At 41.0% G+C, this 12,465-nt stretch overlaps 1 protein-coding gene across 4 annotated transcripts in view; it reads right to left on the bottom strand.

Moving 5' to 3' along the window:
- The window catches only part of AKT1 (AKT serine/threonine kinase 1), a 76,900-nt gene that overhangs the window by 29,267 nt on the left and 35,168 nt on the right, over positions 1–12,465 (bottom strand). For all 4 annotated transcript variants that reach the window (XM_054067649.1, XM_054067647.1, XM_054067648.1 and 1 more), the window contains one exon: positions 6,189–6,317. Coding sequence is in view for 3 of the 4 variants with exons in the window: in XM_054067647.1 (XP_053923622.1) it covers positions 6,189–6,317 (129 nt within the window). In the remaining variant the exon portion in view is untranslated. The remainder of the gene's footprint in view (positions 1–6,188; positions 6,318–12,465) is intronic.

Below are 12,465 nucleotides of genomic sequence, written 5' to 3'. Positions count from 1 at the left end.
TCCCTCACTTTGTCTTTCCCCAACATAAACCCCTGTCCTTGGCTTTCAAGGAGTTGCTGGAGCATGTTTGGTCATTTTTTGCAGCGACCTGACAAAGATTCAACTCAGCATTTCCAGTGCTCAAACACTAGAGGGAACATCAAACTGCAGAGGCACCCCCAGAGAAGACCCCGTTCGAAATGCCTCCGGGACAGCTGCTGCGGAGTCGGAAGCTGTACAGAGACTCAGCAAACAGCTTCCATCACTGCCAGCATTTAAGCACAACCTAAAAAGGCTACAGAAGCACAGCTACAAGCAAAACCACTGCTTTCTTCATAAAAGTGCTCTCCCTCGAGCTGTGTTAACTTCTACCTTTGTTTTTTTCCAGAATCACATCTACTATCTTAAGCTTTATACGATGTTGTGATTTATCCTTCAAATTTGGGCCTGAAATTGCACTCGATTAAGGGTACGCTAGCTATGCTAAGAGAGAATCTGAAAATGAACAGAAAATCAATGAAATAACAACAGAAGCCCAAACAACACATTTTTCGGATTTGTATTAATAGAAAATCTAATGCTAATTCAAACAGCTCCTGTTAAAGGATATTCAAATTAAGAAACCAAGTAACCAGGCGGACAGAGGAAGAGAGATAATTGGGAGTTTTCTTCTTACATTAAACACTTTTCCTTGCAGTTAATGAAACCACAAGCTTGCTATTATTTGGTCTTCAAGCTCTGGGCAGGGGGGGTTGGAATTAGATGATCTTTAATGTTCCTTCCAACTCAAACCATTCTATGATTCTGTGATTCTAAATCAGCTTCCAAGTAAACAAAAAGGCACTATGAAAGCAAGAAGATATTTCTGCCTACTGCTAGAGCTATGAACAACCCCCACCACCAGCAACATGCAAGTCAATGACAGAATCTGGCCAGAATAACAGTGCACATTACTAAGGCTACACTGGTATTGTTAGGTTAATTTTATTATTGTGAAAATTTAGAACACTCAGTTTTAAATTCAAGCTCTTAATTAGCACCAAGATAAAATATTTACTGCTAGTGTTTTTAGGCGCTGTATTTTTGGCAATATATTTCATGCCTCATTTGCTACTGATAAGCTTTTCAATGAGTAACTTTGCATTTTTCATGACAAGAAAATCTAATTTTTCTTTAATAGCACAGAGGTTATACTGCATCCTACTAAAGCACTGCAATTAGATAAAAGAAAGTTTATTAATGAGTCATGAAAAGGTTTTAGTGTGATAAACAGCACTCCTTCATTCACCAAGATTAAAGAACTTCCACACAGCGACACAGCCATGCTAGCAGAGTGCTGTCTTTCGTCTTCCAGCTACCTCCATCCTTTTCCTCAGAATGGCAATGAAAGCCGAACACAACTGCACAAGCTGGCACAGCCCAGGAAGCCAGGTTCTACTAAATTCAACTCAAGAGATCTCATTCCTGCTCCCAGATCACTCACCTTAGCATAGCTGCTCTTCATTTTTTGTAGTTGTTTGTTTGTTTGTTCTGTCTCTCATTTTTGCCTGATTAGTGTGATCATCAGATACAGGCTGGGGTTGTCCTCTATGAACCCATACAGTGCAGCCCTAATAGATACTTAATTTGGCTGAAGACTCAAAGAAGAAAATCAGGCTATTTCCATCCTTATGCTAACTCAGAGCTGTTTCCCACTTTTATCCAAAAATGCAACGTCATGAAGAAATAAACAGAGAGCTTTTGCTCACTTTTAAAAAACAGACTTTAGATTCACATTTAGCGTCTCAGACCAAGTATTCTGAAGTAGCAGTACAGGTATTTAAACTAGCCATGAACCCTAAACTTTAACCATTTAATTTCAGCATAATAAACCACACAAGGCATTTTCTGTCACAGAAGGGGACCAATTAAACATCACCATTTTTCCCCTAAATCAGCACTGTCCATTGATATTTGTTAAGCTTGCCGATCCAGCAATCTTTAAGGCATACAGCAAGATGAATAATAGAGATTTGTCAGTTAATAACCACTATAATTCAACTATGTCACATAGCACTGGTTTGTTTAGTGAACAATATGCTGTCTAATTACCCTGCTCAATCATAACAGCATATATCAAGAAATACAGAAGGCTTTATTTTTAAATTGCCTTACCAAAGTGCCATACCACATAGGTTACCGGAAGTTTGAAGGTACCACTTAGTTCTCCCCGTATATGACAATGACATGGATTTTATCAATGAAATCATGAAGCAGTAGGTTTTTTTCTTACTTTCAAAACCAACTCCAGGCTCATTACTGTGTCTGGCAAGCTAGAGAAGCACCAGGTTTGCCTTCTATAACCATGTACCACAACACACCACCAGCAGAGTGCAATTACAGATGCTGTGTAACAGTAAGTCTGATTCACGGCATGTTGGGTGGTTCTGCTATAAAAACATTCACATTTCAAATACAGGCTGAGGGTCACTTCTAAGACAGTTTTTCATGTCAAACAGGAAGACAGTTCTTCATGTCAAACAGGCCAACATAAATATTCCTCATGTACAACACAGTAAGTACTATAAACAGCCTCCTGTTAAAAATTATTTAAATTGCTCTGAAGAACCTCTTGATTCTTGCCTGGCCTTTGGTCTTTTAAAGTAAGTAGGACACAGAAATTGTTCCTAACAGGAACAGACACCAAGGCATTCAAATGTAAATTGCCATTTTGTATTTGAAAGACACTTAGTATTATCCCAGTGACTTTCTAAAATGTCACAATATTTGCTTCCCCAGCACTTAAGCTAAAAGGCAGTACTTGTGATGAAAGCGTCAAACTCTGCTCCCTATAGAATGACATCACACTTTAAAATAATAATGACAAGGAAGAACACTTCCCATTCCTGCTTTGGTTTATTTAAGGAAGGAGATGGGGGGGAAGAAAGAAAAAAGTAAACCAGACAAGAATGCTGACATACAATTAAAACTTTGGAAATGCAAACAGGAATACTACATTAAGTGCTCCTTTTCTGCTAGCACCACCAGACAGATTCACCCCAAACAGCTCAGCATGGGGAAAGTGAGGAGCTGGGAGCTCAGAGTTACAGACCTGGACTAAGGCAGCCCCCAGTAACACCAGACAAAAAAAATATCTCCACTAATCTGGCCATCCTGTGCCCTCTGGTAAATGCTGGACTGCAGACATGCAGTCCTGTCCCAAAAGGAGCACTCATATTGTTGAACAATTATGTTTTCAGCTGTACAACAAAACCACTACAGTCCACTCCCTTTTTGACAGTCAGAGAAATAATCCCTTCTTTCTAACAGGAATAACCTCTCTCTCCATGTGGTTTTTCACAATATACTGCTCTTCTCAGCTATATGGTTTTAAAGGCTTATAACCTAATAGGCAGACATACATGATAATCCGAGATTACAATCAGTATGAAGGCTACTTATCTTGCAGATTTACAACACAGGCTCCATTGGTTATTCGTCTGCAGAGTCTCTGGAGCAAAACTATTTCAGTACAGGCTTTTTTATTCCTTCTGTCTTACTAGTGGTGAAGTACAGAACGTGAACACAAGTGCGACTCAAAAATCACGGTTTTATGCTCAGGCATAAACTTTCAGAAGTTTGCTTTGGTTTTTTGCTTGCCTTTTTTTTTAATAAATCAGCAACAGATAATTTACAGGGAAATAAACTACTTAAAACATGAAATTACAGACAGATATATGGCTATTTTAACTGAAAGTGGAGAAGGGCACTTAAAAAAAGAAAAGTGAGCCTCTCTTTACCCATGGGGGGCCTAGAAACAAGTTTTCAAAGACATATGATCAAAACCATCACAGACTGAAAGGAAAAGGCTAGTGTAGCAGAAAGAGGAGACTGTCAAGCACAAGAAAAGCAAACTCTACTACTAATAATTTCTTCATATCTGTTAAGGGAAAAGACAGATCATCATTAGATGTTATCTCCTCTTGCTGTTTTCTCCCAAACTGCGTATTTCCTGTCTCTCATGGGTTGACAAAAATCACTTAATATTAATTTTACACTACAAATAAGAAGAGTCCCCTAGTCATGAAAAAAATCTTTTTACTTGCAAAGATAAAAAAGCCTACATTATTTTACAGCAGAAGATTGTAAAGATTTAATCAGAAACATGGGACCACTTCCAAAGAACAGACTGACAGAGACAGCCTGCCATCTCATTAAAAAAAATCTAGTTCACTAATTAACAAATAAGTCAGGGCTAGCACAGTCTTCTGGGAAAAAAAAAAAAAAAAAAGGATGAGTTTTTATAAAACATTTAAGCTAAATTCCCCCCACCCTTCACTGGCAGGAGGGTTCTGCACGCTGCCTCTGCAGCACAAGGCTGCATTCTGGCCTGAGCTTTCCTCTGGAGGCAGCTGGAGTTCAGCCACGCGAACTCAACAAATTAACCCATATGAAAGGACCAGACAAGCAGGTTCAAAGGGAAAACTTGTGGTGCAAAACACATCCAAACGATACAAGTGTGGAGGATACCCAGAAGGGAACCACACATCGGGTGCTGGCAGAACTACATGCCAGTGCCTACAAGAGAAATTAAATCCTGGTGGGGCAACAGCTGCTCCAGTGAGCCCAAAACTGCAATAATGACTTCTAGCAAGGAGCCCTCCCCCTAATCATTGAGGCCTTTCCAACCTTGTCTGGTCTACCAGACAAGAGCCAGTACTAGGAACATCCTTTCACTCAACGCTCTCCCTGCAATCCCTGTTACAGGGGCTACACCTTACTCCACAGCCATGTGTTGCATCTTTTTTGACAATGCTCCAATACCATGGTAACAAACTTGTTTAGGAATGCCAAGACGGATGGGCTCAATCTGCCAAAAAAGCACCATATTCCTGTTGTGAAAACTGATTTAAGTTAACCCTTTTTGAACGCAACTTGGACAATGAGATGGCAACGGACACATCTTTTTCACTCCTTACCACTGAGCTGCAGTAAATAATTATCGTAAGGAACAGGATGAAAGCATCCTGCAAAACCTGCATTTGTTAAAAGGCTCTGGCTACAAAACAAGTCCTGGGTTAATTTATAGACTAATGGCTTTCTCCTGCACAATGCAACAGTACGTCCAGTATTATTCCCATCATCAGTCAGAACAGGCATATGATGTGCTCAGGGACATGGTTTAGTGGCAGATAGGAACGGTTGGACTTGATGATCTAAGAGGTCTTTTCCAATCTAGTGACTTTATGTTCCTACAAACGGAAAAAAATGAACATTTACATTAATTCCAAATGCTACCCAGCTCTCTTCTGGGCCCAGTGTGTTCCAAAATAAATCTGTCCGTTTAAAGGACAACTACAAAGATGAACCCCTTGTATTTCAAGCTACCCTGTAACAAAGAGGGAAACCGCCTTCTCTCTGCAGAACTTCCACTAGTCACCAGGTACACGGAACAGATCGTTGTTAATAACAGGTGCCACAGGGATCTATTTTTAAGTGGTGGAACAAGACACAGGCAGATTATGAGACAAGAGAGATTAAGAACAAGACAACATAAAAGCTGGAAGTATACAGCAAGAGGTTAAAAACATCATCAAGAAAAGGAAATTATCTTCAGATTCTTCTATCACATCCTGTGCTGCAACACCTGAGCAAAGTTGGAAATGTTTGCATAGGACATGGTGCAGAGGTTCAGAGATGTTATTAATTTCCAAATATTTTGTTGGCTCTAACAGAAGTAGTATGGTTTTGTGTTCAAAAAAGAGAAAAACTGTTTCATTAAAACCAGTGCTCACTCTGCATTCTCTTACACTAACAGTCAAGTAACTTTGACCTACGTCAACGATACTTGAATTAAGATCTGGTGTCAGAACAGAGGCTGGAATGCTTCGGCTGTGCCTACCTGCCAAGTACGGCAACACGTGCCTCAGTTAATTTTCACTTTAAAACAACTTGCTGAATAACAGACATACAAAAGATTAACAAATAAACCCATTTTATTCTATAACCAGAAGTGGTAAATTAGTAGAAAACTGCAGAAAACATCAAGCCTCTACATCACAGTTATTCCTGAGAAGACAGGGAGTTTTATCATCTCAAATAAAAACATTTAGTGTTTAGATAAATCACTCTGGGCAGATTTGAATGGCACTGATGTAGCTTTCCAGTGCTACGACTCTAAGAAGACATGAACCCCCAAAGTGGATTAAGGAGCATGTAAAAACACTTACGAGCTACTGAGAAGTTATTTAAAGGTGATTCCCGTTGGTCGACATCCTGTGGTCGTTCCTTGTAGCCAATGAACGTGCCATCGTTCTTTAAAAGAAAATAGCGAGGCCTCCATGTTTTTATGTATTCTCCTGGAAAGAAAGGATGGGCAAAGGGAGAGATCATCAGAAAACACCCTGAAATACTGACTCACTAACAATCTTTTTTTTAAATATTGAAACTATATGTCATCCTGCCATAATAGCAGTTTTCAGAACATTCAGTTCATTCTCATACAAACAGTGGAAAAATACAGGCATCAAGTCAGATATCGCTAGCGATGTTAACCATAAAAATGGGACTTCATAAAAGGTAAACAGCTATGTTTTGTTCTTCCATCTACTCCGATTTCCATTCAAATTCTGCAAACATCTGCCTTAAATGCATTTTAAATTTTAAAAAAAATCAGAGCAGATGTCCTATGTATTATTTTTGCTATTGTCATTTTTCATACTGACAAGTGGAGAAATTTTTTTCATTTACATTTTGCAGCGCAAGTATTTTAAACAACAATGGGTAATTTACTAATTAGTCAACTGCTTTATCAAACTAACAGTCACTTTTAGAACATCAGAAGATAATTCTCTGCTTAAGTTACATAACATCATTCACTCCTCTCACAACATCTCAAGTGTGAAACACGAGATGATATATCACAATATGAAGGGGAAAACACTGGATGATGTATTGTCATCACACAGAAGAAAACAAACATATATCCTGAAAGATATTCCACCTTTGTCACGGAAAACATCCCTTGCTCACCCCATGCTACTGCTCATCTGAGTAACATGCCCAGGTCACAGTCACATGACGGTGTTACAACCACACTGAGGACGTCCAGCAGTAGAACAGAGTTGATTAAAACCTCAGTTATTCACTGGATTTACTAAGCTGGGCTTCAGAGAAGGAAGACGGGTTACACCTGTGGCTCTCCTGGGTGGCTTTGTCAATGTGCCTCAGCTTCCCCGTCCATCACTGTCCATGTTCTTCTCCATTGTCCTTCTCAGGTAGTCTCTCCAAAACCTCATATTTGGTGTCAAGCTGGGCCTTTAGTTCCTACAGGGTCCTGCAGTAATGTTTCTACCCAGCTGAATCATAAAAGCCTCACTTGAGGTGCCATTCAAACCAGGGTACCAGCTACACTTCTCCAACTCTGCTCCCCAAAACAACTAGATTTTTCTTTTCTTTCAAATTTTAAAGAGAAATGGTCACTACAAAGCACCTACAGCTGGGCAGCAGCTATACTCTCCTCCTGCCACTTGCTTGTTCAACATCAGGGAGAGGATGAGGGAGCAGACCAGGACCCAAGCTACTTTGTGGTCTGTTAAAGCAGGAGCACACCCATGCACCCCACAAGACTGTCCCTGCAGCAGCTGGTACCCAGAATCCACGGTTTCATCTGCTGGTGAGCTCTTCAACCAACCACCAAAAGCAGTGAGAAGAAAAGGCTCCATGGATTTACTGGCTCTGGCAACTTTCTGCTGCTCCCCCGTTTTCCCACGTCCCGCTCACAGTCTCTTTGCCTGCTGCTTGGCTCTCCTCTGGTGATATGCACCCTACTGCAGGAACTGCCCTGCAACTGTTTTGCTTCCTTCCTTTCCCCACAGACCTCCTCTCTTTCTGCAAGTACTACACTAACATATAAGGGGTTTAAAAAAATGTAATGCTTTAGCAGTTTCAGAAGAACTCACCTAGAGCTGGCACGGCTTAACATTTATAAGCAAGGCAGAAAGCGTAGAAGGTTTTGTTGTCATCTTTTTAATTCTGACCTTAATTAAAACCTACAAACTTTCTGGGATCAGTAAGAGATTATGAAGCCTTTCACATCTAAATTATCAGTCCAACTCAGTCCAGATCAGTGAGATTACTGCAATCTCATTACTATTACACCACAGATGTGACTACAGGGACAAGAAGATACATGGTGCACTCAACCTAGCTCTTGCCAAGAAGTTTCCCAAGTAAGCAGGACAGAAAGGTGGCTGCCTGGACTATCATAATTTCAGAACAAACTGGTACATACTTGAATCATTGGTATTTTCTTCTCTTGCACAGAGAAGATCCAGGAGACCTAGGAACCATCACAAACTCCTAATCATACCTGCACTCGGGCTAAATCCAGATTGGATGGGATGAAAAATATCTGAAAAAGGGCAGGACAGCGAGTTTCCATTTCCTTACTCCCTAATATACGCTACACGTCTTCCCCACTGGTTTTTATAGAGTAGGTATTCATTTTTTGCAAATTCAGAAATTATTACCTGGTTATTTTCAGTGAGGTATGCATAATTTTACACAAAATTACACTGTACCACCGCAAGAGACTCTTCCTTCTAGGTTAGTTGCTTATGTTTGGCTCTTGTACCTTCTTACAGCTTTATTTCACCGATCTGTTTCTCTGTTAGAAACACATCATCTAACAGGATTAATCACATAGGCTTTAAAATGGTATACCCCATACATATACAGCATCCTCCTCCACACTCACTCTTCCTTCACTCTTTCTGTGTGAAAAATTAAAGACTTCATTACTGCCAGGCATTTTGCATGCACCGTTATACTTCGACCTTCCCTTATCCATTGCTTTAGCTGGTTCTGGCTCCTGATCCACCTTTTTACCCTGCAAATAAGTAGCATGATTTTAAACTTCTTTTTCCCCATATCTGGAGCATAATGAATACTGCAATATGGCAATCATACAAGTTATTGATTATTGCTCTTGCCAAGGCAACTATGAGGCACACGGCAGCATCTGTGGTATAACTGCTATTATCTTAACACACTGAGCTTATACTTCTGCGTCCTGCAGCAAAGTGCCAACACATTGCCTGGTGGGTAACTTCCCAATCAGATAATCTGCAAGTATAATTTTACATTCAAGTCTGAGCAAACTATCATTCCTCTACAGAAGTTCTGAAACACAGATTCACCAATGCAGCCATCGAGAAAACATACAAAGCACATAACATTTGGAAATTAGTTTCTATTTTTATGATTAGCTAAAAACTATAGACTTCTTACAACCTGTGAGGAGGACCACATCGATTCTGACAGCAAACTCGAGCATTTTTAGCAGAAAAGGAGTTTGTCAATACAGAGAAAAAATAATTATGTGGAACCACTAGGACAAAGCTGACTGAAAAACATTAACACCTTTTCCTTCCTCTGATACACTACTCAGTAAGCTGTCATGCCTTAAGAGTGAACTGAGTTGTTTCAATTTTTGGCCTGGGTTTTTTGTTCCTGTTGTGGTTTTGTTTTTAAGAATCACAAGCAAGAAGTTACTTGAAGTCACTAATATTAGTAGTTATGTAGTCACACCAGAAGAATTGTACCGAGTACAGTAAATGCAAGCATGTGTGGCAAATTCTATCAGACAACGCTAAAAAAAAATAATTAATAATCATCCACCATGGAAAAGTGAACAATTTACAAAGCAAAACATTTTTTCCCCTGTGATTCATTGCTTGTGTAATGCCCTGGCAGAGCCTTCTTTGTTTTCAGTAACAGAATGCTAACATTGCAGAGACAGGAAAGCAAAAGCATGGGTTATAAATCCTACATATAAAATCCTGGAACCAAACAGACTCCTCTGTAGCTTGCTAGATTTGTTATTTAAAATCTTTATGTACCATTCTCGTCAGTCCAAGCAATTTCCAAATTGCAAAGATTCCCAAACTGTATATATGTGGAAATACTGTTATAGACCGATTTCCCTTTATTGCCTTGTATCTGCCCCCGCACACAGCACATTAAAATACTTAATGCACACTTAGATTGTAAATCCACCTCATGCCAGAGAAGCTTTTTCACAGTAACACGTACTGCAAAGCATGCTTATGCCTGAATATTTCCGAAAAAGTTAAACACAAAACTCTTTTGGTTCATGAAAAGTTAATTCTACTGAGGATTTACAATAATGCAGGGTTAGGTTATTTTCCTCTCCTCCCCACAACAGTTTCTCACTGAATCTGGAGCTGTCTACCACTGATAGAGTGTCTAACATCAGAAACAGCTGCCACTCCCTGGGAAGCTCACGGGGTAAGTGGAGAATAATGAGCAGCAAGCACCAGCAGAACAAAAGAAAATCCATCTTTATTTACCAACTGCTGCATGCTTGTTGCTGCATCAAGCTCATTCAAAGCCAACACCACACCCCTTAATTCAGAACAGACTATATTTAAGAAGCCTCTGCTTTTTTTTAAAAAAAAAAAATCAACTCATACATACCAATGGTTTGAAAAAAAAAATTATTAGGTTAACCAAGTCAGCATCCAATGATAGCCTTGATATTTACAAAAGCACTGGGCCAACAATTAACTTTCTTATGCCCCAAAGTAACCAGAAGGAGCCCAGGAGCACTGACTGAAAACAAAATCTCAGTTATATTAAATGCACTCAAGTGGCTAACACAAATCTGTGGATAAATAATGCATTAAACTTTATGCTCTGAGCATCAGAAGCAGCACCATTAATTACAATTAAGGTTAACACTCCAATATTAGTGCTTTTGAGTTATGCAAGCCTTCTCTATGTTCCCACACGCTCCAAAAGATGTATGACATTCCTTGATTGTACAGCCCTGAGTTGTCGGAGTGAAACACAAAAGTGATGCCAATCCCAGCACTAATGTGCCACCGGTCAAAGGGGGAATGACTCATTTCTGAGACTTCAATGGCCAAGAAGTGGTCTGCATCCTGTTGGCCTAATAAGGTTTCACGAAACAGATGCCAGCTTCCTTAAAGATGTGAAGCTTTCAGGAGCTGCCATCTCCTGTGTGCTGAAGAGCGGGACCAGGATTTATAGTTAGTTTCTGCTGCTTGGGTAAACAGGGTAAGTGCTCGCTCCCTTCAAAACCAAAAATCAAAACAGATTTGGAAAAAGAAAGCAGGGCTTGAAAACTTGCCTTTGCATTTCTAAAGCACTCGGAAGCAAGCTCTTTCCAAAGGCAGGGAGCTAATTCTGGATCTTAACGACCTGACACCAAACAATTAAGTCCAGGGTGACCTGAATGAAAACTCCCAGTTCAAATATTTTTTTTTTTTTTAATAGCCGCACAGACACCCACCAGGCTGGTGCAGCACTTCCCTTCCCTCAACAAATGGTCAGAGCAAGATACTGAAACACAGTGCCAGGTTTTCAGTAGCTTGAGGAAAGCGAAAAAGAGAAAGAAAGAAAGCAAGAAAGAAAGAAAGAAAGGAAAAAGAGGTTATGCTAATGTCTTTCCCAACACGCTGGCGGAGCGAGCAGGACCTCTGGTTTGTCTGGCCATTCAGAGGCGCAGCGAAGGGGCCGGTTCTTTGATGATTTTGTGTTGGCCCCTCTCTGGATGCCCCCTCAGCCGCGTACAGCTGCGGAGGCACTGCCTGTGCCCTGAATCTCAATGAGGCGTCCGGGGCTACTCCTGCTGGAGCTGTTCCCGACAGGGAGCTTGCCCGCTGTCCTGCTCCTCTGTGCCTGTCGCCATCCTGACGTGGAGTCCCACAGTCGCAATGGGCTGATTTGGGGCACAGCAAATCCACTCCCCGCTTTATTCTCCCTTGGGCAGCTGGTCGGTCGTGCGGTGCACCGGCAGCCCGCATGGCCATGACTGATGGGACTGCCAACAGGTTAAGAAGAAATGCCTCCTCCTCCTCCTCCTCCAGCTTGGCTCTCGCTATTCTAAACCTACTGGCGTTTCTCACGCTCACACAAAGCTGCAATACAGGGCACCTGCTTCATTATCATATCTTGGGGGAATTTGGGGAGGGGGGCAAGGAAGAGGGGAGCTGGGGAACAGCAGCACAGTTCGGCCTTGGGGCAGCAAAGGGAGCCTCGCTCCTGGTCATCTGGCACCCCACAGCTGTACATCCACTTCAGAGAGCAACAAACAGCCCTGGATTAATGCTCCCCACAAAGCTCTATGGGTGAAGGAAAATAAGCATGTTGGAAGCTACCTCTGTCTTCAGTTACACAACAACGCAGATGGGAAACACCTAAGGAAGGCAAGGAATGGGTGCTCCGATTCACAAAGCTAGGCTATGGGAGAGATGAGAAGCCAGATTAGGGAGAAAGTAGAACGAATTCTCACCTAAAACGTTCTCCATGCAGGAGATGGACAACTACCACACTGTCCAATTCCACCTCTGTTAAAGTGTTTGAGATCACCAGTCAACACCACCACTACAGGGGATGACACTGCTGTATATTGTTTTTATCACTGCGTTTCAACTGTATGGTTATGTAAAACTGACACTG

The sequence above is a fragment of the Cuculus canorus genome, chromosome 5 (assembly GCF_017976375.1).
Source record: "Cuculus canorus isolate bCucCan1 chromosome 5, bCucCan1.pri, whole genome shotgun sequence".
In the NCBI taxonomy this organism is placed as follows: Eukaryota; Metazoa; Chordata; class Aves; order Cuculiformes; family Cuculidae; genus Cuculus; species Cuculus canorus.
Note: the sequence above shows the minus strand (reverse complement) of the source record. Positions and strands in the feature narration are given on the sequence as shown.